The sequence below is a fragment of the Cyprinodon variegatus genome, unplaced genomic scaffold, assembly GCF_000732505.1.
Source record: "Cyprinodon variegatus isolate N-32 unplaced genomic scaffold, C_variegatus-1.0 Scaffold118, whole genome shotgun sequence".
NCBI classification, from domain to species: domain Eukaryota; kingdom Metazoa; phylum Chordata; class Actinopteri; order Cyprinodontiformes; family Cyprinodontidae; genus Cyprinodon; species Cyprinodon variegatus.
In genome coordinates, this window is record NW_015150571.1 from 1,443,462 (window position 1) to 1,470,407 (window position 26,946).

General features: G+C 39.8%; 1 protein-coding gene across 2 annotated transcripts in view; it reads left to right on the forward strand.

The window, feature by feature from the left end:
* Positions 1–24,511, forward strand: part of fam214a (family with sequence similarity 214 member A) — a 37,500-nt gene extending 12,989 nt beyond the window's left edge. Inside the window, exons 1-12 of one of the 2 annotated variants that reach the window (XM_015375402.1) lie at positions 9,489–9,619; positions 10,989–11,173; positions 11,561–11,757; positions 13,494–13,619; positions 14,310–16,101; positions 16,237–16,362; positions 18,560–18,648; positions 21,133–21,229; positions 21,351–21,509; positions 21,665–21,733; positions 23,047–23,246; positions 23,330–24,511. In XM_015375402.1, the coding sequence (XP_015230888.1) occupies positions 9,523–9,619; positions 10,989–11,173; positions 11,561–11,757; positions 13,494–13,619; positions 14,310–16,101; positions 16,237–16,362; positions 18,560–18,648; positions 21,133–21,229; positions 21,351–21,509; positions 21,665–21,733; positions 23,047–23,246; positions 23,330–23,483 (3,291 nt within the window). In that variant the 5' untranslated portion in view covers positions 9,489–9,522 and the 3' untranslated portion in view covers positions 23,484–24,511. Of the gene's footprint in view, positions 1–9,488; positions 9,620–10,988; positions 11,174–11,560; positions 11,758–13,493; positions 13,620–14,309; positions 16,102–16,236; positions 16,363–18,559; positions 18,649–21,132; positions 21,230–21,350; positions 21,510–21,664; positions 21,734–23,046; positions 23,247–23,329 lie in introns of those variants that run through there. The other variant, XM_015375404.1, reaches the window with a different exon arrangement.
* The last annotated feature ends 2,435 nt before the right edge of the window (positions 24,512–26,946 follow it).

Below are 26,946 nucleotides of genomic sequence, written 5' to 3' on the forward strand. Positions count from 1 at the left end.
TTATTATTAATTAACCTTTTATAACCAGGAAACTCTCCATTAAGAGTAACAATCTATTTGATAAGGCAAACCTGGCAAAAAGGACAATCTTCATGAATAGAACAATACAATTTTGTGAAGTTCTGAGCTAAAACGTTGAAAGCAAAGCAAATTAACAGTTTACTGTGTTGATGTTTTCTGGTTGTTACACACAGAAAAACAAAAAAGAGCTGCAGATCTGGTTTAGTTTGAGGTCTGACCTTCCTTTTTTCATTGGACCCATTCAGATTTTGTTTTTTAAAAATGATAACGCAAAAAAAACCAAAAAACATGCATGTTTCTGATACACGTAGTAGGCTTAACTTAATTTGCATCTATTCATCAAAGAATGTGTCAGCTTTAACAAGGTTTAAGAAACTAAATCATTGGATTAATGTTGTCTGATATGCACGCAAACTGAAAGTGGTCAGAGTTCTTTGTTTTGATTAAGTTGTTGACTAGGAAAAATTATTACTCAAGATTAATCCTGCAGTTTAGTGATAAACAATTGGTTTTTCCAATAAATGTAGTGCTCTGTCATTAAGAAAATCATTTCTGTCTTTGTTTTTTTTCCCACCATTTCAACCACAGATAAACAGATGTCCAACATATGAGTCGTAGAGTGAAAATAGCTTGGTTTACAAATTACAGCTCAGTTTTTTTTTCTTCAATAATGGGGGTGGAAGTGGGGTCAGTGTGGTGTGTCAGTCTGGGTTGGGTGTGTGTGTTTTGTTTTTTAAAGTCTGCTTCAGGCTGCGGTAGTTTATCAAAGCGGAGTTGGAAACAGAATAGGGGTTCTCCTCAGCTGGAACCATAACACCTCCTCAGCCAATCACAGCGTGTTGCTATGTGTGCTGGGAATCTGCCCCTTTGTGTTTAAGAAGAGGTTGTGGGACACAAACACACACGTGTCACTGAGTTCAAAGTTTTGAAGTAGCTTCTCAAATTACCATGTAAAGATAGAGGAACTTTCAACCAATAAAAGTATACGTTAAAGGCCTTAAAACACATTTTTGGAGTTACACCGTTTATTGGCAAACTGACCTGGCAGCAAAGGATCAAGGATCGCTGTGTGTTTTATTGTTTTCCGTTACCAACCTCTACAGTCTGTTTTCTTGGCAGACTCTACCTTCATTTCCAGGGTTTGTCGTCCCTGAACATGAGGCAGACAAAAGCAGGAAAGGTGAGATGGAAACTCAGCTGACCTTCTTCTCGCTTCTTGTTACCACCAAACATCTGCCGTCCCACCCAGGAATGAGAACAAAACCAGAGCTGTAACAGAGGGCGACATGAACACATAGATGCCACTCAAGACACACAATACAAGCATGATTACGTAAACAGACGAACAGAGCGGTTATTGTGAACAAAGCGAGTACATGGTATAGAGCAGGCGGGTATAAATACAGCATGCCCACTCACACACAGGAGGAGCTGTGATTCTCTTGAAAAAACGTCAAGTTAAAAGTCTTTGTCACACACAAAAACGAATTATTGAAGCTCATTCCCACACACAGCCGCACTTCAATCACCCTGACAGAAATGTTTGAACACACCAACCCTGTTGCCAAGGTAATGCATGTCCGTCCACCCCTCCTTCACGGGCCAGTCGTTGTAATCATTGATCCATCAGCACAAAGAATGATGATGATTTTTGTTTGTTTTCCATCCCTTAAAACTCTTCTCAAGCCTGGAAGAAATAGTGGTGCTTTAAATTTCTATTACATTTTTTATTATAAATAGGCATGGGACGCTATAGAAGTTTCCGTGTTTTAGAACTACAACCCAACATATCCCAGTACTGTATTATATATTTATTGCCCAGATGTCCAGATGTTGGTTTATCCCTGATATCATAATAGTATTTATCTACAAAGTCACTATTTTACGTTTTTCAAACAATATAAATTCACGAGTAAATATGGGCGGTTTATAACAGCAGTTTAAGGCGGAGGTCTTCAACAAGCGGTCCGGGGCCCTTAGGGGGTCCATGGAGGTACTGCATGAGTTTTGTTGTTTTTTATATTCCCCTCTCAAAATTTTCACTAATTGAAATGTCTTTAAATGCACATTAACATGATTTCAACACACTGTAGTAAACAGATAAATGGAGGCAGAAGTCATCAATGTCTTTCAGTCATCAATGCACACATTCAGCGACACACAGCAGCTGTTTTAAGCTGGGCACCGTTTCATTCACAACATCTGTCCCATCAACCAGGAATCACAATCAGAAATACTTTAATAATCCCTATTACTTTCTTTACATTACCCCGTCTATAATAGAGGCTATTTGATATAACACAATTTCATACAGTATATATAATTAGGGGTCCCCGCTCCATCTCGCCATCAGTTTGGAGGTCCTTGGCCTGGAAAACGTTGAAGATGTTGCCATCTAGCCAAAGAAAACATCCCTCACGGAGTATTTTTCTGGCATTTCCTTAAAATTACTTGTAGAAACAGCATAATAGAAGATTGGAAGCATTTAACAGGGGAAACTTTTTAAAACGTTGGTATACTTTAGTAGGCTAACTGTCTCAGGCTTAATTATGTACAGAGCCATTCACTGATGCCCATCTGCTTAATTAAAAAAAAGGGTGATCAGGTTTAGCTAATTAATATAAATCCTGGCATCTAATCTAATGGGGGTTGCTCGCCTGTTTTAACAGATTTCAAACATATTAAGTTCAGAACACAAAGAACTTGAACTCGTATTACTATAACTAACAACAGAACTACACCCACCAAAGGAACATGTTTTTGGTCTTGTCAGAATAACGACAGATTAGACTTGTCATTTATCTAGATGAGTTGGAGATACATGAAGATCTTTGACACAGTTGTACTTAAAAAAAAAAACAACCTTTCAGTACCTAATGTACTTAACAATGAGTCAGACTGTGATCCTCTGTTCTTTAGGTCATAGGAGAAATCAGGATTACAAACACAAAGTCCAGGGAGGTACTTGTAATCTTGGGTATACTCTGGTCTGAGTGCCTATATTTATTTGGATTGGTTTAATCAGACTTTGCTGCCCCAACTGGGCAGTTCTGCATGAGATGGCAAAGTATGCAGGATTTACATGGATTCAGTGAGGCAAGAGGTCCTAATCTGCCAAATTCCCCTTGATCAGCTTTGATCGCAGATTGACGGGAGGAATACTGAACCATGGGACTTTTCCCCCTTTTTTAATTTAAACAGAAAGAAGATGTATTTATGTAGCACATTAAAGTAGCAACATGGTTCAAAATAATGTAGATGGAAAAAATGTAAATAACATGATAGGAAAAGTACATTGCAGTGAAAAGTCAATCCTTTATGAACATAAAAAAGTAGAGAATAAAAACAAATCAATAAAAATTTGATTATTATTGAAAAACATTAAATGATTTAGAAGAAAATGAAAGGGAGGAAGAACTTCTCCCAATGCTGGTCTATAAATTCATTAACAAACACAGATTGTTTAAGTGTTTAAAAATATATTTATGTTACAGCCCTTGGGGAAAAAAGTTTAATATTGCTATAATAATTGAAAATTGGATTTAGATGGGCAAAGCCTCGATTGTTGGCTTTTTAAAATATGCTCTGTGGCTAATGGCACAGAAAATAACATGGAAACAAACATTATAGATATTTACTATATGTGGTTGATACCCGCTACACCGGTGTTTCATAACAAGGTTGGGATACCGATATGGGGTATATATTTCTGTCTGTGTGCTTGTTTTTATCCCACCATACACTGACACCTTGGTTGGTTTCCCCTTTAATTGGATATTTATAGGTTGGCAGAGATAATAAAAAAAATATTCATAGCTTATCTAAGGTGACATAATTTGAGACCAGCTAGTCCCAAGGACCATCTGGGTTCTAAAAATACTGTTAAGCATTAAATTAACTGACCTCAGAGCAGAAAAGACATCACTGCAAACAGTTCACACATGGGCAGAAATGCAGTTCCTAGAACTGCTGATGAACCAGATCAGCCACCTGCTATGCCTTTACTGTATTTGAAAACTTTGAAAGTGGATAGGGGCTTTAATAGACATAAGAGAGAAAATCTAGTCCAATACTTTATCAAGTGACAACCAGACTTTAACTGGCACTAAATGAAAACTTAAGCCACTGATATAACATAATGAGAAGTCAATAACATAATCATAAAAGAAAATATTAAGTCAAAAAGATTATATAGAACAATGATTATGACCATTACAGCACACTTGTTTAAAAGCTAAGGGCTTTAGGTAATGAAGAAATGGACTGAAGTTGGAGGCCACAGAAGACGTACATAAAAAAAAAAAAAAAAAGGTAATGTTTGAATGGAGGGGACACATTTAATTGATAGCAGAGAGCTGCATCAGACCACCAAATTCAGCTGAGGAACAGTCCAACGCCCTTCCTTGTGGTGAATTTTAGCGTCTCTGCGGAATAGTAAATTAGTGCTCTGGGCTAAGCTTGTGGAAGAACATGTGACAGAGTTGGATATTAACATCAGTAATGCAATCGGCTCTTCAGTGTCAGATCATTGGGATGTAACTTTTGGTGCCATATTCAACAGTAAGTGTAATTTCAAATAATAATAGTTCCCATTGATTGTTTGATTGTTTTAGGTATAGGTAATGACCCAATGGTTATTCCTTGCTCAACGGACTCTTCCTTTTACACCAGCCTAATGCTTACATCACACTTAGTTTGTAATTTCAACAAAGCACATGTGTTTTACTTTGCCATTGTGTCATACATCCTGTCTGACTCGTTTTGTTAAATTCTGCCTAGGTAGGATCAAAATAGACTCCTGTTTATCTTTGTTGGACGGTTGAAGACTAATAGAGTCCCAAGCAGCCTGCGTAGCCCCTTCCACTTTCTGCTCTAATTGCTATGGACATCATCCGACCGGATTCTTTTGTTGACTTGTATGCCAGATTGGAACCATTGTGTTTTTGGGGGTTAGGTTATGTACTTTAGATGATGAAACTGCTGTTTCTACTCTAGAGGAACTAATTTACTCAAAAAGGCTCATTTATCAGAGTTGCATAAGAACATCTTGTCACCAAGATTGATCAAAATACCAAATTTAACCGCGGTTCTGTTGTGTCAACTATCCACACACGCGATGACGTCGGCTGTCTTTGAACACACGTCCTCGAGCTCAGCAGACTCCTGCCTGGAGATTGCCTTTAATATGCAGCCTTTCAGCTGGCTGGTTATCTAAAGCCTGCAGGCCCCCACAAGAACTCAGATGTCCTATTCATATCAGCTTAGGACCTCAAAAGATTTTAAACGGTGGGTATTTCGAGTCTGTAAAACAGTCCTTCTTAAGAAAAAATAACTTACCACTATTTGTCCTCAGTTTAATTATTTCTTCATCTTGAAAAACTTTGGCTAAGTCCCGCCACAGCAGTTGAAGCGTTTAATGAGTTACTGAAGTGGAGCTCATCCATTGATGTAGAGAGTTGTTCATTGTTGTGTTTTTCATCTGGTTTGGGGAGCAAAGCCGATCAGGCTGCAATTCTAAAAATATTTTAATATTATTCCTTTATATGCTGATAAAAGTGTATTGTTAGAGCTCTGTTCTCTGCAAGAAATTAACATGCCAACTTTTATTTTCTTTTTTTTTTTCTTTTTAGTATCACTGAAATTGATTGATACTTTAAGCAAAATAGGTAGAAAATCCTCTACTGTAGAAGGGAAAACCTACAATTTAAATAAGCTATAGCATTTCTTGTATGACGAGTGAACACATATCTGAGCAGAATTTATTGAAACCCTTTTTATTGGTTACAATAGCTTGTTAAGAATTTCCTAAGTGTCTTTCACCCAACTATTAGTTTAGCTTTATGTTTGTGTCAGTATGTATAATATCAACACTATATAACGACTGTTTAACTCCCATGAAAAATGTATAATTTCTATTACATGATCAAATTACTATTCTAGTCACACAATGCATCACATTGATATAACTTTCCTTTTAATAGGGAGGCCGTCTTGGCATTTGACCAGTACTTAAATACATTGTTCAGTAGAGTATAATGTAAGGGTGTGGTACAGTAAATGAAAGGTGATTTCTATTGTTTTTGTCATCTTTATGTTCTTGTTCCATCAAAACAATTGATGTTTGACCTATTTGTTTCTCATTTAAGAGGGATGTTTAACAAAGAATGTGTTTAACTTTTATTTTATTAACGCATTTGGTCAATAATTAAATTATTACAGATTTTTCAGTAATGCCAAAAATGTTAAATATTTAAGCAATCATTAATAAAATGTAGTGAACAAATAACTAAGACTACCTCAGGCTGGCTGAGCATAGGACAAAGGAGTGGTTGCCATATGGATACTTAAACTGCATTCAAATTAGCTGCCAGAGTGTGTATAAGAACATTTGTATGAGGTCAGAATGCAGCAGTCTTTGCCATAGAAAGAGGAGAAAAAAGGCAGTGATTGTGTGGCCACAGTGCTGGAATTAATGGGTCATCATATCTGAATGTGTGTGACTCTATCACCTCCTTCTGCCTTCCCATCTGTTACCCTTTTAAAGCAACAACTCTCCCAGATATTAAGTGTAAAAACATATCCTGGTTACATGCATTCACTGAAAAGTAATCAGTGTCATGCTCAAGTATGTCATCACAAGTGTCTGGCAGTTTAATAGGGAGTGCAACACGCTGCTTTGTTCAGTTGACTTTATTCATACTCTGCCAAATCACAACCATTGTCACCACAGGACATTTTACATAAAAACATAAGGGTCTGAATCTTATTAAGTTAAAATGTTCTCCGAACAGTCAGTTTCCAGAGAGTAAGATGAGCGACAGGGAAGTTGGGCAAAGAGTAATTTACAAAAGATTATAAACGACATCCATTAACTGTACTTTCAAGATTTAAAGAAGAATCTTGTCCACCTAACCTTCCAGCAGCGTAGCCTAATAGCAGCATACCCAAATGTATGGCTCACTTTAGCCTGTCCTAATAAACCTACCTGTAATTGAATAACCTGCAGCTGGACAACAAAGCACTTTTTTAGCACTGTATAACTATCAGATCCTCAGTAAAAGATCAGACTTGGTCATTTGGAGCTTCAGTATTAAAAAGAAAAGGTTTAAAATAAGTTGTCTTGATATTATAAAAGGAACTCAATAATTAGAGAAATATGAGCTCATGTTTTATATATTCATTAAACTCTAGCTGCACCTTTTCAGCTGAATCTTTCCTAAGGATTAAATTTTTTGTTTTTCTGGTGCTAATGCATTACACTAGTCCAAAATAAAAGCTAAACATGGATTAATAACTTTTTAAGAAGTTCATTTAGGCAGGGTGTTCCAATGTCAAGTGATTCTAAAACTGTAAAAAAAAAAAAAAAAAAAAGGGTTTCTCGCTCGCATGAAGAGATTGGGTGTAGAGCCAAAGACTGTAGTTTTCAGTCTTGTCCAAATTGAACATGTCCATGTCTTTATAATTTCTAGATACACCTGTAGAGTATATGATGTACCTTTTTCCTCATTCTACTTGTGAACAGTCTTGTTGAGGTGGAAGCCATCTTCAAACTGGTCCAACGAAACTGGAACTAAGGGGCCAAGCCCAGCTCATGAAAAACAACACAATCCTGCCTCCACTGCTCTTGAGTCCCGCTGTGGTCGCATGCATGCTTTGCACCGCTGCATCCAGCTGGGTGATGTTTGCCTCGGATGCAGCTGTTCTGCCATTGGAAGAAATTTCACGAAGCCCTTGATGCATTCTTCTTAAGCTAATCTGAAGAACACAGAGTTCATCTGGACCATGGATGTCAGCATCTGCTGCCCACACTCCATTGGGGCATGTGACCTACCACTTGGAGGCTGACTTGGTTTCAATCACAGTAGCTTCCACTTAGTTAGAATACCACTGACAGCTGATCGTGGAGAATATGTGGCATCCCATTACAGTACTAACCCAGATTTCACCAATTTAGGAGCAACACCTTCTTTTAGAAGTGTTTGTTAAATTAGTCTTGATGTGTAGGTGCTGGATTTTCTACCTTTGACCATGGATGTGATTAATACCCCTTACTTTAATTATGCGGATGGGTGAGCCACTACCTGTGGTAATGCAATGTTTGTAAAAATGTTCAAACTCTGTAGAAGCGCACTTTGATCCATTGTATTGCAGCACTGAGATGTTGCAAGACAAGTATAGACACAATTCCATTAACTGTAGCTAAAAGAACCTCATTTGCAATCAAGGCACTGGCATATTAAGCTTTTTAGCTGCCCTTCTAATAGTTCTAAACAGGGAGCAATCATGTAAACATGCGCTGGCATGTTTACTCTGAAGAATAAGCTTGTTTAGCTCTTTAGGCTGACCTCTCTGCTCCTACCCTGGAGGCCTTTTTCCATCCCACATGACTCTGAACTGATCTTTTAACTCAAGGACGCAGAGGGAGACGCATGCAGGACTGTGCACATGTGTGCTCAGCCGGCTGATCTTCAAAATCCAGCTGCACTTAGTAGCAGGTCAACACTGGTCACATAATAAGATACCTGGGTATTGATCCGACTTGTTAGACAATGCATGGCAAGAAATGAGTACATGCACATTAAAGGAGTAATGGGAAAAGGTTTTTCCAATCACGAGCCTCACATTTAACCAAAGATTGCATATTAATGCAGGGATGAAAACATTCTTCCACTCGTTGTGGGTCCTGCAAATGCAGATTTGTTTCGTATTCTTTTTGTGCAGTGCTGATCTTGTTCTAAAGCCTATTGAGGCTGTCTTCTTCTATTAGGTGTATGTAGGCCACATAGGAATGTTCTGTGCAGCCACAATGCCTTAATGAATGGCGGCTCCGATCTGAGCACGCTGGGCGCCAGCATCAGCAGGCCTTTGTTCACCACTCCTTCTGTGTTTTAGTTGTCTGTTTGTTTTTTTTAGTTTTTGTTTTCAGCTATGTGTTGGTCGTCTAGAAACTACATACATCTTTCTAAGCAATCAAGCCCACAGTTAGCCCAGATGAAGTGAAGGTCTGTGTATGTTTCTGGTCAGAGGGTTTGGTTTGCATACCAGCCCTCAGAGGCTGTTTGCTTCTGCTTCCTCGAGTCCCCTTGGACCCCCTGCCCCCAACACCTCCATCAGAATGTCGCAGCTAATCCGGATCCATGCAGCAGGAGCTTTTTTCTGTGGCGGGGTGCATACAAACCTTAACTGTTTATAGCCATGTCCAAGCTCTCTATATCTAGTGTGTAATAAGCCCTGCCTTATGTACCGTGACCTTGTATGTGGACCGTTTTCGTATGTTACCCCTCTCTCTTTCTTTTGTTCATACCTTTCTGAATTCATCCCCTAAAGAGAAGGGGACACAGTCCATCTTACCACCTCTATCTCTCTCTCGCTCCTTTTCATCCTGCTTTTATTTAACCTACAGCTGGCTAACAGACCCCTTCCTTCATGTTTTGTATTGGGCTGTCTCTCTCCATTTGCAGCAGCAGCTCACAGCCTTGTAGGAGGAGTTCCCTGAGAGGGATGTGCGTGACCGGCTGGCTGAGAGCGATTCTTACGTATGCTTCTGCAGAGCCAGCTGAGGGAGACTCTGTTTTAGCAAGCCCAGCTCTTATGGAGTGTGAGTGTGTGTGTGTGTATTCTGCACCTCTGTCCTTGTGCAGACCTGGGATGTTTAATTAGAAAAAAAAGAGAAGTTTCCATCTGCATTTTACCTCAGCTCAGGTTGATACTGAATCAAATATTTAGAGGCTTCAAGGTTAGAAGCAGAGAGGCGCTGCCCATCAGTGTGCTGTCAAGGGAATTTTTAATGCTGCTGTGGATCCCGTGACCTAATGTGGGATTTGGGGGGGGTTTCTCTTGGGTAATGAAGGGAGATACCAAAATCACCCCTCTGTCATTGCCTAAAATTCCCAGTATATATACATCACTTTTAATCGTAACAATGGATACACTGATCAGGGATTTATGACAATGTTCACTTTTTAAAAATCCTTAATATTTGTGCATCACCAATCCAATTAGCGTAACGCAAGAAGAAGAAAGAGGAAAACTGCTTTTTCTCATCAGAGGCCAGAGAAAGCATTCACTCTAAGGCAGGATTGAGCTTTTCTTTAAGCAAAATCAAAGTGATTGTTGAGTCTTTATTAAGTAATAATGTGTGTGCGTCTATCACAGTCTGCAAAGGTAAAATAAATTATTAAATTAGATTTATCCGAGGTTTTGCAAACAGTTAAACCAATATGTTTTCATACTGCATCAACCTTCATGTGTCCCTCTCAGCCTTAATAAACATCAATAATATGTAATTATTGATGTAATTGGTCTGGAAGAGTGTTTTCAGCCTGGTAGTGTTACCGTATTGTTCTTTAACTCATTGGATTCTTTCTACATTATTACCTTTCAAAATTAGTGGATTTTTCCATTGCAGTCGCTTTCCAACCTGTTTTTTTTTTTTAGCCTGTTTTGGTTTTAAGGGTTGAAGGATCAGACCCTTCTTCCCAACAGCCCCACCCACATTACAGCAGCAGGGTGGTTCACTCCGTCCTGTACTGTTTTTTTTTTGTATCGGTTGGGTTTTGTGAATGTTGTCTGATGAGTATGAATGAAGTCATTATCAGTTCTGCTTGTTCTGGTGTTTATGTGAAAGAAAGAACTGCATGTTGCTTCTCCCCAAAGCTTAGCCCACTGAAAAGCCTCTGAGGTTATTCGCTTAAAGCGGACAAACTGGAAAAGTTGTATCATTCCCTGCCTTCCTCCACACCCCTTCCCCAAACAAGACTCTTCAGTTAGTGAAATGACCCCATCCCATTCAGCAAAAACAAAATACGGGTGGATGGCTGTTGTTGCTAGGGAACCGTTTTTTTTTTTTATAACTGCCCCTTAATCCCTTATTGAATCAGCTCCCAGTTATCCACCTTCCTCCAGCTGTTTCCTTGTTTTAATGCCTGCTTCTTTTCTCATTATGTTTACTTTTTGGTTTGTCTTAGATGCGACAGAGGAGTTTTTCGAGTATGATGCCGAGGAGTTCCTGGTGTTCCTGACCTTGCTAATCACAGAGGGAAGGACACCGGAGTATTCAGTAAAAGGCAGGACTGAGGGGCTGCACTGTCCTCCAGCTCAGTCAGGCATGCCTCCTCTTCACAAGCATGAATGCAGTGACAAACTGCCTCAGGTACCAAACCCGACACAGTTTTTAATTTCTGTATTTTTTTTATCTGGATAGTGGAGAAAATATGCTTTTCCTTCTCTGTTTAAAATTTTCATTTCTCTGTTTCTCTAGTCTTAATAATGTCCTTTCCTTTCTGCTTTTCTGTTTTTTCTTTCAGTCTTTCTTCCCTTTCCTACTGTTTTTCCAGTAATGTTATTTCCTTTCCTGTGAACCTTAAATTGAGTTGATTTCAAAATCCCAATATAAGCCAATCCAATACTACCACAAACCCAGCATATCCATTAAGTTGCTCTTTATTGACTGAAATCTCCCTGTAACCCCCTCTGCTCTGTGTCTATGTCATTGATGACTCCCAGTGAACTCTAACCTTCCTATCATGTGTTTCCGCAGTGCCGGCAAGCAAGGCGCACTCGTTCTGAGGTGATTTTGCTTTGGAAAAATAACATCCCCATCATGATCGAGGTCATGCTGCTGCCAGACTGTTGTTATGGTGATGAGTGTCCCCCAAGCGACCCCATCAGTGACCCAGTCATCAAACAAGATGCTCTGCTGTTGGAGAGGTGGACCCTACAGGCTGTTCCTAGACAGTAAGGAGCGCACGCCCACCCACACAAACACAGTTGGATCAGCCGATGGACTGTTTAGGGAAGCTCCACATATTGTTGTATCGCCGCTAAGGAGCAAGAAAAAGAAAAGTACATTTAAAGTCCTTCTAGAGGTGCAATATGCTGAAACAAGGAAAAAGGAAATGTTAATGTGGAACTTTTAAAAGCAAAAGTTAAAATATAACTTAAGCCTGAGACCAGGAATCGAAGCTGTGACCTTTACACAGGACACCAGCTTAGCCCCTGAACCCTGCCATGCTCCAGTTACACCAAACATCTGAAATGATCACCTATCAGGTTCATTAAAACTTTTATTACCATTACATTTCTTCTATGATGATGCTGGTTTGTTCCTTTGATCTATATTCAGAAATCTAATCTGTTTCTTTGGCTTTAACAGGCCAAATATATGGATAGATTAACAGATTAACCTATTTCCATTGTCATTGAGAATCTACTCACTTCTTCCTTTTAGGCTCAAATAAATCTAGATTCCAGCTGAAGCACAATCACCTGAGCAATAATTATCCAATGCTAAGCTCTAACCCACTTGCTTCATTACATCCAGGTTAAGGCTTTACTTTTGGACAGGCAGTGTAAAGTGGATTGGTGTAAATCCACACCTGTTCATGAATGACCTTGGCTCAATCAAAGTTCAGAACTAAATACAATCTGTAACTAGATTTAGAAAAATAAATAAATACATAAAAAATGTACCTCAACCAATCTGAATGAGTTTATGTTAATTTGCAAAGAAAAATGCAAAGAATCTGTTTCTGCTGGTGCTCAAAGCTGCCAAATTGGTACTTTGAGATTTCAGCTATAACTGTTGTTAAGGTTGGTGCACAAAGTATGTCCTATTTTTTTGTTGTTGTTGTTGTTGCTGAAAACCAAATAGCATTTTACTTCCACATCCTACACAAAACACTTTAACCCCTATTTGCATCACTTAAAATCTCAATAAGATACAGTAAATTTTGTAAATGTGAGAAAAATAAACATTTAATGGAAATGTATTCTTTCACACAGCACTATAGATAATAATAATAAAAAATGCATTTTTTTTTTAAAGGCACCATTTAGAGCCCACAGTGTCTCCTTGCATAAATCCAAGCAATAAAGATGAATCTCTTCTCCTGAAACATAAACAGCTCTGACTCTGTTCCTTTAAGCAGGGCAGAGGGGCGTCATTTGGTTACAGCCTCTGGAGAATCGACAGCACCTCCTTTGGGTCCTTTGTGATGCATGGATGGGACTTATTCCTGCTCATCCCACGGATATTTGATTGGTTTGGGAGCTGGGGAGTTAGAGGGAAGATGACAGCCTTTATGTTGTGTTCCTAAAGTTATTCTTCAACAGTTTTAAGAGATTGTTGTTGCTGTCAGACAGTGTTATTATTGGTTTTAACCAGCCGGAAATATGGCCCCAAAAATGTATAACTCAACCTTTTTTTTTACCAAAATGGGTTTTTGCAGATATCTTTTTCATCACAAAATGCATTAAAAAGTGGAAAAATCATCATTTCCTTCATGTGGTACATGTGGGAGGTGGGGAGTGGGATAATTGGCCTTTCAGATTGGCCCACTTTCCTACTAACACATGTACAGACATTCTCCTTTAACGGAAAAAACACCCCCATCCCTGGACCATTTTCTCATTAACCTGACAAACTGGCACACTTCCAACACTTCTTGATCAGTTTGTTTTTTTTCTTTTAGAAGCGGTGATCGTTTCATTGAGGAGAAAACCCTGCTATTGGCTGTGCGCTCCTACGTCTTCTTCTCCCAGCTCAGCGCCTGGCTCAGCGCCTCCCATGGCATCGTCCCCAGAAACATCCTGTACAGGTCAGATAATATAACTCTCACTGAAACAGATGGGGTTTAGCCTCTTTAGCTCCACTGTTAAAGTTTCTGTGTCTAAAGGAAGAGTTTGAAGATTCAGAGTAGACCTTCACAATAACTGCCCTTCTCAGTTAATTATTTTTATTTCAGTAGAAGGGCAAATAATTGTATGCATCACACAGAGTGATTTCAATAATTTCATATTGGGATTATTAGCTGATTAAAAATCCATAATGTTAATGAAAAAAAAGGATTTTCAATGTTTTGGCCCCAATGAAGCACAAGACAGAAGTCCTTAATGGGTCATTCCTGAGGATGCTTTAGTTTAGAGTTCTGCTGGCTAGTATTAATGGAAAGTTTAGTGTTAGGAAAAAAGATAGTTGCAAAAGACTTCAGCAACTGAAATAACCAAGGATTTGAGATGATTATGAATTAAACCCCAATTTTTCAGAGTAGGTTGGAAGAGAATGAGTATAAACTAGAGCTGCAGATGCCACATATAGATCCATCCCACAGTAGGGTTCTTTCTATCAAGCTAATGCTGAACCAGAGGGGATATCAGATGGCTTTTAGCTCAGCTAAAGGGGAAATAAATGAGAAATAAGCAATGCTGTCATTAAATTAGCTGTAGCTGTTGTTAATCAGGAGCGTTCACGTTTCCATAGTGTTAAAGCTCCCCTCTGTGCTCCACAGGATCAGTGCTGCGGATGAAGACTTGGTGTGGCAGTTTTCCCAGCCGCCATCAGAGCACATTTTTCCTGTCCCTAACGTGTCCCAGAGTGTTGCCCTGCAGGTCCGTGTCCAGTCGCTCCCCCGCCAGCCCACCTATCCCAACCTGGCCTGTAGCATCCACACCGGCCTGCCTCCCATTTACAGCAAGACCCCCAGCCTCAGCCCAACCCTCAGTAGCCATGGTGGCCTGCCCACCCTGAAAAAGAGCCAGGATCCCAGCAAAGACAGCCTCCATCCCAACTCAAACATGTATGCCAAGAGCTCCAACTCCCCCTCAAGCCTTCTACTCAACGGATTACCCATCCCTAATCTGCCCATCAACAACATCCCGATTAACAGCCTTTCTCACTCTGCTGTGTCACATCCATACAGCAAGAAGAGCCAGGAGCCCAGTGAAAATCACACCTATCACAACGGAGAGCTCCCACAGGTCAACACGCCCCAGCGTCAGGCTTCTTCACTGCTCTACAGAGCCTCTCACTCCCCCACACCCTCCCGCTCTAACTCCCCCTCCCCTCTTCCCTCCAGCAAAGCAGGGAAGTGGTTGTACTCGGCCCTCAATGGCTCGTCTGATCCTAACCAGGTGGATGACTATAGCTCTGGTACCACCAACGCTGAGCAGAACAAGGCTCCCATCCCAGAGCCTTTACGGAGTTTCAAGAACTTATCCATGGCTGAGCCGTCCCGGTGCCCCTCCCCGAGGCCTTCCGGAAACGAAACAAATCCCTTGATTGGCTCCCTGCTGCAGGAGAGACAGGAAGTTATAGCGCGAATCGCACAAAGACTCAACTTCTGCGACCCGACAGCCCCGCCACTCCCCCCTGGCCTGTTTGCGTCTGACAACCCTCACAAAGCCATGTGGGGCGGTAACCATGACGACAAAGCCGCCAGCAAGACCAAAGAAGCCGAGGTGCACCCTTACGAGTCCGTGGGACGTGTGAGGCCAGCCCTGTTCAACTCTCCCGTGACGGAAACCTGTTTTGTCAAACGAGAAAGTTCCTCCCCGAAACCCGCCGCCTGCAGGAAGCTGAGAATGAGCGAGGCAGCGGACAGAGCGGAGGAGAGGAACGGGGATCTAAAGGACAGAGACAGCTCCCTCATCGCCCAGGCAGTGCAAGACATCACCAGGCTCATTCAGGAGAGGCTCTCTGTCCCATCTTTGTCCCGCAGCACCAGCCCACTGCACCAAGTGCACACAACCACAGTCACACACACCATACGCACATACTCACACCCCCCGCAAGCACTGCAACCCGCCAGCAATGGCTACACCAATGGCCACGTACCCAGCCATGAACCTCAACGAGGCAACACGCACAACGCTGCCTCGCAAAAGCCCGTTTGCACAGACAAGCCCCAAGCTGGACCGAGGACCGAATGTCATTCTTCCCGGGCCCAAAATGGTGCTCAGTTTACACTTGAAGAAACTTCCCTCAACAGCCAGGCCGACCCCCAGCCAGGCAGGCGTTTACGAATCAGGACACCCAGCAGCCATGAAATCCCTCCTGTCTCCCCCATCCTGGAGAACAGACCAAGGAATGCCCAGATCATCAGCTGGACTAACCACGACGCCAGCCCAGCTACAAACTGTTTCAGAATCAGTGACAACAGCAAGCCTCAGACACAATCTCAGACACAGGCACAGAGCATTGTGCCAGCTCAGGCCTCTGCTCTCCAGGATGAGAACCAGGCCCCCTCAGAGTCTGGGTCCTTCACATCCAGTCCAGAAACAACTCCATCACCCTCACTCCTCGTAAGCTCTTCTGGTTTCTTCATGCAATAATCCCAGATTGTCGATCTTATCGTAGCTCTGCATCATTCTCCATCTGTAGCATATTTCCCTTCACCCAACGGGCTGCATTCCTGACTCTTCATTCCCTTTTTGCAGCGTCCTCACAGCCCCTCCCCCTTGCGTCCCTGCAACAGCTGGAAGAAGCAGAATCGACACTCTTTGGATGCCACGGCAACAAAGGCCTTCCACCCCTGCACTGGCCTGCCTCTGCTCTCCAGCCCCGTAAGAAACACACAGCTGCCCACTCATGTACAGTAAACCTCAGACCGTGTAGATGCAGGCATGCAGAGCAGTCAGCGCGGGCGTCCATGCATTGGTTTTTATTAAAACGACAATGCTCTTTCTTACTAGCCAAATGAAGCATAATATCTGCATCATAAATCCATCCGGAAAAATGCTACAAATGCCAAGCACACTAAGCAGGGTTTTTTTATTGGTATCAAAGTGTGCAAAGGTTTTTAAAAGGGATACTTTCAAAACCACTTAAACGTTTTTTTTTTTTAATACATCTAGTACCAGGCTCGGATTGGGAACGATCCCCCCCACCCCATTAAAAAAAAAAAAAAAGAACTATAGTCAAAAGCATGCGTCTTAAATGTGAAACACAAAACGAATACACATCGTGGATTAACTGATCTATTTTCAAGCATCATACTACAACCATCAACGAGACTATAATGTGGTTTCACTGGCTTTGGTTATTAACACGGATGCGACAGTGACTTCAGCAGGGTTGCCAGGTGTCACTGACTCACATTTTCCAGCCCAAAAAATTTTCATAAATCGCCTGGAAATACGAAACCTCGCCCAATTTGAACCAAAGTCTATTGATCTCTTGGGCCATAATTCTAATGAAAAACATTTTTTACCCATAGACGGTCATCCTAAACTGCCAGATTAGGAAACATCCCAACCTGGCAACAATGCACGTAAGATGGGAAACGTTAGCCTTTAGATGCAAAAACCCATCATGCACCACGACATCTTTTTGCAACATAAATTTGCCAAATATAAGAGGAGTATCGTAGTTTGGTTTAAAGAAAGCATTTTAGTTTCATTATAATTTAGTTTGTTGCAAGGATTTTACAGTTTGAAGAATTAGAAAATGACACCATATGCCAACTGTCACAAGGATGAGCATGACAAGGAAGGGCTATATATACTGCATGCATCATTTAGTTATTTAACATTGCATTACTTCTTGAGCTGCTTGCGTTATTTACTGTCACAGGTAGGTAGGTGCTTCAGCCGGAGAGTGAGTATTGTGGCCGGTATGATTTAAGGAGGGCCGGCCCTCGCACGCTGAAATTAGGACCAGCCTGCTGGGCAAATGCCCGGTATCACAGATTACCAGTCAGAGCCTGTTTAGTACCATTAAAGCCCTTAAAGTTGTTTGAATCAGCACTATCAGTCAGCTGCACCAAAGAAGCTGCATTTCCCCCAAGATTACAAGTAGGACAAATTAAGATTTTTGAATAAATCTTGATAATTGTAAAACAGTGACATTCTACTAAAACAGCACCACCCATCACAGTCATTAATATTAATATAATGCTCTCTGTAGCTGCAGTTTGGAAGCTATGAGCAGTGTGTTAGTCAAGCAGCCAACTGTGCGCTGACTACCAGAGCAGATGGTCTGAGTAATTAACCAGCTAATACCAGGGTGTTTGCCTCCATATTAAAGAGCAGAAATATCAAATTGTTGAATTTGATCTTAAACATTTAAACTGTTCTAAATGTAGCAGCTGTTTAGACGCAGTTATCCTATTGATTATAAAAAAATAATTTAAAAAAGGGTTGAAATCCTTGGGATGTGAGCGATTAATCGGATCGAACCAAAACTAAATGCTGTGGTTAGTTTGGTAGAGGCATGTATTTTATAAAAAAAATGTATTTTATGTATAGAAAACAAAATTTTATAGGCATCAAAAGTAAAACCGTTAATTATTTTGGTAGAATTTTAAAATATAAGTCTTTATCCTAAATGTATGCTTAACACAATGTATATAAAAACATGATGGACAACATTAGATATCATAAAAATTCTTACAGTTATAGAAAGGATGACTCTTTGAAGCTAAAAATTTTTTTTTTTAATGTTTGAGTTAAATGGAGAATTTCTACCAGCCCATGTCTAGTAAACTCAGAATTCCTCCTAGATATTATAAGGAAAAAGCTTTTTTAATATTTTTCTACGTTTTCATAAGAGGCTGTAAAATCACACATCCTAACTCGCACTTCACAAAAGGTCAACTGTAAAGAAGTTTAACTTATTTGCTTCTGCTTTTTTCCAGCACATCTCATCTGCAGATCAGGTTCACTGTTTAAAAATGAAAGAAGTTGCATTAAACTTGCTCTTGGTTTAACGTAGGCGACATCAGCTGCTCTGTTTTAATCGTGTTCTGTCTGCCTGCTGCAGGTTCCTCAGAGGAAAAATCAAACAGGTTACTTTGACCTGGACACCTCTCTGACTGGCTGTAAGGGTTTGCCTTGGGCCTCTGGGAAAAGGTACACATTTTCTCTTCTGGGATCTCTATTAATGCAGTTGAAAAGCTCAGTTTCTCCACCAGGTCAAGGTCAGATTAGGTGTTTGTATCTGATCCTGTAATAACAGCTACTGTCCATTTGATCTGTCAGCTTTCATGCAGTCTGCAACTGAATCCTTTCATCTCAAATTGGAACTTGAGACTTTTGTTCCAAATCTGTCCAATGTGAGCTCTGCATTTAAAATTAAACATCAGAAACTACATTTGCTGCCCTTTTCTGTTTGCAGCTTTAGTAACAGTAGTCTCACAGGGAAGCCCCAGCATAACATCCACTGTCAGGCAGTACTGGGGACTGTAAAAGAGAGTGGGTGGAAGAAGTGGTTGTCTAATTAAAAGATAACAGGCTTTATTGGTATTATTATGAAATGACACATTTTAATTAATCCAACAACCCTGTTTCATAATTACAAACATAGCCCACCTCTTCTCCAGAGATGCATGCTTTAATGCGACTGCCGTATGCTAACTGTAAGGCAGTGGAGCAAACAGAATGCAGTTTGATTAATAAGTCTGAATGTCTAGAGTTGTTTAAAAAGTTTAAACAAACAAGGCGTGGGAGGTTAGATTAGTTACTGGTTCTATTTTTTCATTACTGACACATTTTTGTTTTTTGTCTTGCCTCTATTTTCTATTTTGCTCCAAGTTGAAAACATTGCAGTTAAGAGAGGGTCGCCTGGTTCACTGGAAATATACATAAGAATTTAATGATCATTTAGGGTTTTTTGGGGGGGGGTTGTCCATTATGGCCTAAAAATACAACTTAGAAATTAAGTGAACTATAAAAAAAAGTTAAAAGCACAATTTCTGAATTTATTTTGGAGTTTCTCTCATCTTCACTGATCAAAGAAATAATAGGAGTGTCCCAATATAGCTATTTGATTTAAGATTGTAATTTTTTAAAAGATTTTATTTTAGAATACCTGTATTGCAGCTTTGTGAATTGAATGATACCAATATTGACCCAATACCAATATGAGCACAAATCCTATTATTACGTTTTTGTGTAGAATGTTATGAAAGGTTTAATCCAGTGATATAACTAAAACAGAGAAAAATAGTCAACAACAGTAGGCGTTTCTGTCAGCATGGCAATATCAGAGACTATAGATGCCAGCTGATATAATCTAATATCAGTTCTTTGGCTAATATCAGACAGATTAATGATATTAATATTGGATCTGGACACCCCTTCAAAATAAGTCATTTAAACCTAACAAAACTGAACCAACTGTAAGCTATAGTGGTGGCAGCATCATGCTGAGGCTGCATGTGACACCGGTGTATCACACAAAGTAATTAAATACCTCCAAATGCTTAACATCAACTGAAATTTAAAATAACGGTTAAATTCTATTCTTAATATATTGTTTATTCTTAATGCACCTTTTACCTCCTCATTTGCACCTTCTTTAATTACTATGCCAATATGTGACCAGTGAATTTCTCCGCTGTGAGATCAATAAAGCTCATCTAATCTAATCTAATCTAAAAAAAATCCTGGGATAAAAGTTTGTGTTTTTTTTAACAGGGCAGTGATCCCAAATGCTTTAAAACTGATGCAGCAGGAGGACATTAAGATCCGGAGAAGCCTCATTTAAAACCAAAGATTTTAAATTAGCTTTGCCATTTCTGATTAGAAGAGAAGCTGAATATCAAATGTTCCAAAGAAACATGATAATGGATATCTAAAGAAATATTAGTTAGGCTGTAGTTTTATATTTAAGCTCTTGTAGATATTGATCAATTAAAGATGAGAGTAGATGCACAAAATCATTCAAATTTTACACCTAATTCTTACTAACATTGATTAAAGTTGCTTGTAAACAAAGCCCCAAGTGAACTCACTGTGTATAAACTCCTAACTGTATGATCATTGTCATTTAATCAGAATATTAGCCATCTATTAATAACCATAACACCAACACTGCTCTGGGCAGACATCAGCATGTGGATGACCTCTGTTTCTATGGATAAAGGGAAATCTCCTTACTGTGCTAAAAAATAAAGGTCTGCTTAGCTGTGGCCAAAGCTACCATTGTACACATTCATCTGTAAATGGCAGTCAGAACTAAGCTGGCTTTATATCCAGAGACTCATGCCTCTGCCTACACAGAGGAGATGTGGGTGGAAGCTCAGTGCTGTTCATTTGAGAGCAGATGTTTAAGGAGTTTAGGATTCCGGGTTAAAGGTTCATTTCAACCATCACACCGTGTCCGATCACCTGCTTAGAAATGACAAGCTATTTAAAAATGTGAGTGGGACAGGCTGACCTTGTTCTTCTGGTGGATCATGCAGCTGTTTGCAAACAAATAGGTGAGCCTGGGGTGATATTTCATAGGAATGTTTAGACCTGGCAGGAGTGTTTGTCATTTAAAGCACAATGAGATGCTCCTACATCAGACCTTGAAACCAGTTGATCAAGCATGTGTGGGTTTTAACCCTTTAGGGTGTGTCCTAAGAGAGAGGAGAGCGCCGATGAGTCGCATCAGCTGTTCAGCGCTAGTGCTCCTCCTGCCAGCCTAAGCCTGCTGGGGAACTTTGAGGTGAAACATCATCAGTGTCCTTCTGTAAAACATTTCATAGTTCACATTAAATGCTGATTATTAGATTTGTACTTTTGTATAACTTCAAGTTCTTCTTGTTTAATGTTGAACTGTTCTGTAGGAGTGTGTGTTGAACTATCGACTTGAGCCTTTAGGGACAGTAGAAGGTTTCGCAGCAGAGGTGGGAGCCAGCGGCTCCTTCTGCCCAAGTCACCTGACCCTACCAGTAGATGTGTCATTCTACAGCGTCTCTGACGATAACGCTCCCTCGCCATACATGGTGAGCTGTTTTCTTTTCTTTTCTTGTTCATCCTGCATGGCTGAGCTTAAAGATGAAACTGCCCTCTGTTCATGTTGTGTGTGTGTGGCGTGTGTGTGTGAGCTCCTTCGGTATGGCTGCTGGTGACATCGTGATTGTCGTGTGTTCTCTCACAGGGTGTGATAAACCTGGAGTCCCTGGGAAAAAGGGGCTACCGTGTACCTGCATCAGGAACCATTCAAGTGGTTAGGAATTTTTTTTCCCCCACAGTTTCAGAAATGTCATATATATGTTATTTCCTGGCTATATTGCAGAACACACAAAGCCACCAAAGAAAGAACAACTAAACAGAAATTGGAGTCACCTAGTGGCCATAAGGGGAACTTCATCCTCTAAGGTCCAGGGTTCATAGCTCTGCAAAGGCCTTGGTTACACATTCACAGTTGGCACCTATATTTCTATATTTAAATAGATTTTACTTGCAGTGTTTAAAAAATATGTACAACATGTATTTCACTGACATAGATGGAATAAAACCACATTGGCTTAATTGCTTAGTAATTCCAAAACAACTTCACATAGAGCCAACATATTGTGAGTGGCAAATGAAACAATTATGCATTTAAAATGGGTTTTCTAAAAGACAGATACACCTAAGTTTTTTTTTTACATACATTTTAATGAATTATTTCTCTATTTGATTTTATGTTAGTTTTAGCGATCAATAAGACAAATCAATCAGAAAAGCAAAGAGGAAACATTTAATTAAGCCTCAACTTATTACTGACAAAAAAATCAGCCTAGCCAGTTCAAATAATTTAATGATGTAATGCATTTTATTCTATTTTTGATTTGTGAAAAAAAAATGTATTTTAGGGATGTTGCTGCTGTATTTATAATTAGCATAATTATTATGACATCATGAGCACGTTAGAGTCTACATTCTGTTTTGGTTATGGCCTTGAAACACTGTGCTCAAATAGATGTAAAATTATAAAAAATACATATAAAGCTGTTCCAAGAGAAACATCCAGGTAAAATGCTCTAGTGTTAGCCATTCTGTGTCGCATCTGTACACATAAGCAGACAGCTTTACCCAGCAACGTGCCACTCACAATATGACTGTGTTCTGTCAGATGAGCATACCCATAGTCAATACCCGTTTAGCCGTTTAGTTTTTCCTGATGGTTTTGTATGAAAAATAAAACTTCAAAATACCTCAACAGGCATTTATCCCTTTAGTCATGTAGAAAAAAAATGTAATTACTTACTTTTTTATGTTCTTTTTAAGCTTATGGCGAAATTTTTTTTACATAACTTAAGGTAAACACGACCATTGAGTCTATTTTTCGTACAAAACTAAGGGATAAATCTGACGTCTTGCTCATGCGCATTGACTATTGGTATGCTGGTCTGGCAGAACACCGGCCTCATTGATGTACCATCTGGATCCAGGATCTATTTTCTATATCTATGGCGTACCCTGCTTAGATTCAACCCTCATAGGATCCTGGAAGGTCCACTGACCCCTGCTTGTCTGTCTGACTGCGTCCCTCAGACCTTATTCAACCCCAACAAGACAGTGGTAAAGATGTTTGTTGTGATGTACGACCTAAGAGCCATGCCAGCTGGACACCAGACCTTCCTACGCCAGAGAACCTTTTCAGTTCCCGTTCGCCGCGACGCCAACAATCAGATCAACAGGAAGCCCCTCACCCCAGGCCAAGGCCGCACCCTGCGCTACCTCATCCATCTGAGGTCTGTTACCGTCAGGGGAATTTAACCAGTTTTATTAGTTGCTTTTTTTTCTCCCTCATCTTCTCTTGTCTCATCACCACCAGGTTCCAGAGCTCAAAGTCTGGAAAGCTCTACCTTCATAGAGACATCCGTCTATTGTTCTCCAGGAAGTCCATGGAGGTGGACAGCGGTGCTGCCTACGAGCTCCAGTCCTTCACAGAGTCCCCCATAGACCCTCCTTTTTCTCCGCGCTGCTGAAGCCAGACGCCTCATCACTCCATCCAACAGGCCATTCCTGGAACTTCAGCCACACCTCAAAGCCAGCACTGAACTTTCACTCCATCAGATCATAGTTGTGAATGTTTTATTCTAGACAGATTAGGTCTAGGACGACAGTCAACATGTCCTGTTGACGGGAGTCCAAAGGCTTCACTTCCCAAAAAAAGTAAAAATGGGGTTCAAAAAATAGCCTGAGAGACTTGTTGTGGATACACCTTGTTCTTTTTGAAATGCACAACCTTGGAACAGGAGGATGTGGTCTAAAATTATCGATAGGATCCTATTCAAAATATTTCTGCCATAATTTAATGACATTTCTTCTTTCTTTGGAGTTTGGTGCTTCCCTTCTAGTATCTGGTTTGAAAAAAGAGAAATTGAATCTGAAGTTCAGGTAGTTTCCTCTGCCAGCTCAAATCAAAATAGTTTTTCCTCTCAGAATACTTGTTTTCATTTATTCCTCAAAATTTCTTCACCTTTATTGGTGCGATCCGTATAATATCAGATTGACTCTGCAGAAGGTGATGTTAAATGTGGGACCCTATGAATGCTGAGCTTGGAGGGACTGTCTAGGAGGAACGGAACACAAACCATGGACCATCAAGGAACATGCTATTACAATATTGTACCTGGAGGAAAAACAAATCACAGCAAACACACACTGTGGATTATAATTTTGTATTTTTTGGTTTTTCATTATAACTGGAAAAGGAACAGAAAATAGTCATATTCTAATACTTTTGTACTGTTACAAAAACCACTTTATTGGAACTGTTGCAATAGAATGAGTAACATTAGTTTAGTGTTTACACGTTCACTTTTCAATTTACTTACCGCAGTTTATTTAATATTTAAATTAATATTTCAGTTACTATCTGTGACGTCCGTCATGCTAAGATGTTGTAGTGCAGACTGTATATCATAGTGTGTATTTTTGACATTAATATTCAAATCTGAAAAAATATATATCTATCTTCTAAAGCAATCTGGACATGCTTTGGTCTCCTTGTTTTCTGTTGTTCATCTAAACACATCTACTCACTGTTATCTAAACGTTTAGAGGGGCTTTTACTGCACTTGGAAGACAACACACAAAAAGTATGAAAGACATGTTGATTTAAATAGAAAAGCTACATTTATTCTTACTACTGATGAAAAATTAAAGGAAAAGTCTGGTCAGCAAGGAATGATCAATGGATCATTATACCTAAAACTAATACGTTTGCAATGATTTAATGAATTTAGTGTCAATCAGTAAAAAAATAATTTTCGTTGCAATCACTGAGTCTGGGAGCGTCCATTTTTGCCCAAATATAGAAACACCTCGGTTCTAAAATCTTCCGGCAGTGACATCACTGTGCGGTAAGCCTAACGCCATTCTCCCCGCTTTACAAGCAAAATGAATGGGAACTAATGGGCAGTTGGATGTACATTGGATAAAAATAAAAAAATATATAGTTGTTTCACCTTTCTGATTCATGATCGTCCACGAATGGGTTCATCATTAGATTTCCAACTTGAAGAGGGAGGATTTGCCATCGAATTTCTGTCCAGAGAAAAAACACGTGATATGTAGCCAACATTTGGAAGAAGAATGTTTTCAAGCTGACTTGGATAATAGCGCGTTGTGACAAACACCAGATACAGCACTGGGACTTGATCAACAGCTGATACCGCATCATGACGTCACCAACCAGTAGGTGGCAGTAGTGTTCTTTGACAAACATGGATGCCTCCAGCGAAGCACATTCAAATGAATTTACTCTTAATTAAAAACACTTAAAATTCATTAAAAAGAATGTATTAATTTCATATTTAAAGTACTTTCAGAAGTTTGAATTCTGAATATGACCGGACTTCTCCTTTAAATATCAGAGTTGTATGAATGTTTACACACACACACGCACACTATATATATATATATATATTTGACATAGCTGTTTTTTTTATTACTTTATAATTTATTGATACATATGGAATAAAAAATATGAAAAAAACCTAAGTAAGTGAAATAAGTGAAAGAATCTTTGATATTTCAGATTCTTCTAAATATCCCCTTTGATTACTGCTTTGCACATGTTTGCATTCTCTAGAGGTTAACAGTGGTGAATGACACTGTTTTTCACACTACTGTTCTGGTCAGAAATATTTCTAACCTCCATATTTAATCAATTCACTTTTGAGATAGGATGTGGTACATATAGCTTTTATTTTTTGGTTAGTTTTTTAAGAAAGTGGGGTGTTTTACACATATTGAACCCAGTTATTCCAGAAAATATTAATTACATGAATTAATGGTGGGGTCTGTAAACATTTTCATAGTTTTTCATTCACTTTATTTTTTCAGCTTTTATTGTCCTAATGATGTCACAAGTACAGAGCAAAAAACAAAATGAACTCTGCATTTAACCCATCCCCTTGGAGAGCAGTGGGCTGCCATTGTGCAGTGCCCAGGGAACAGTGTGGGGTTAAGGCTCCTGATTAGGGACCCAGAGTGGCAGTCCGTGGGAGTGGGCCTCGAACTCAGAACCTCTGGATTCCAAGCTATGCCCTAACCACTAACCCTAACCTCATAATGTTTTAAGGTTATGTTTTAGATTCTAGAGTCCAAAGTCATCCAAGGATCGATTGATTTGTATTCATGGATATTGACTCTTCTAGCTCCACATGGCAATGCCTGCTGAGAGAATAAAACCTAAACCTCAGTGATTAAAAACACAGCATTCCTACAAAAACGGGTTTCCAAGGGATTAAACAGGTCTTTACTAGTACCAGTACTTTACAATCCATGTTTTTAGCACTAAATGTACTAAAACAGGAGTTACATCACTGATTTATTTTTATTCCTGATCTTGAATTGTGGGATGCGCTTCTGAGTCATGTGTTATCACGAGAAGTTAGAATTTATATAACAAACTCCCAGTACATAAATGTAAAATGTGACGATAATAAAAGAATAATAATAAAAAAAAAAAAAAAAACAAGCTGTCCTGCTGGTTTAAGGATTAGTGGCAGCACATGCGCCTAACAGCTGATCGGGCTGATGTTACGCAATATGTCAATCTGATCCGCGGCGTGCGCGTGCACCTTTTGAGCCCACGAACGGGAGCGGGGACGCGCATGGTGTCTCCGCCGCATGTGACGTAGAATATTTGGTCCCGGTGTTATGTCCAAAAGTGCATGCCTGCCGAAATATGAATCCCCAGTCGTGGGAGCGCGCCTTGCTCTGTTGAACTGCATATCGACGAGGAAAACGGATTAAAATATGTTTAATGGAGCTTAGGTTTTTATATTAATGATATAAACACGTTTAAAAATACCTCTCGTGGGAAAAAAGTTGTGGTTATTTGGCAGATTGATTTACAAAAGTACGGATTTTTTGAACAACATTAAATCCAAAGATTTTGACCATGGTACGGCTGATTTATTTGTTGTGGTCTTTTGT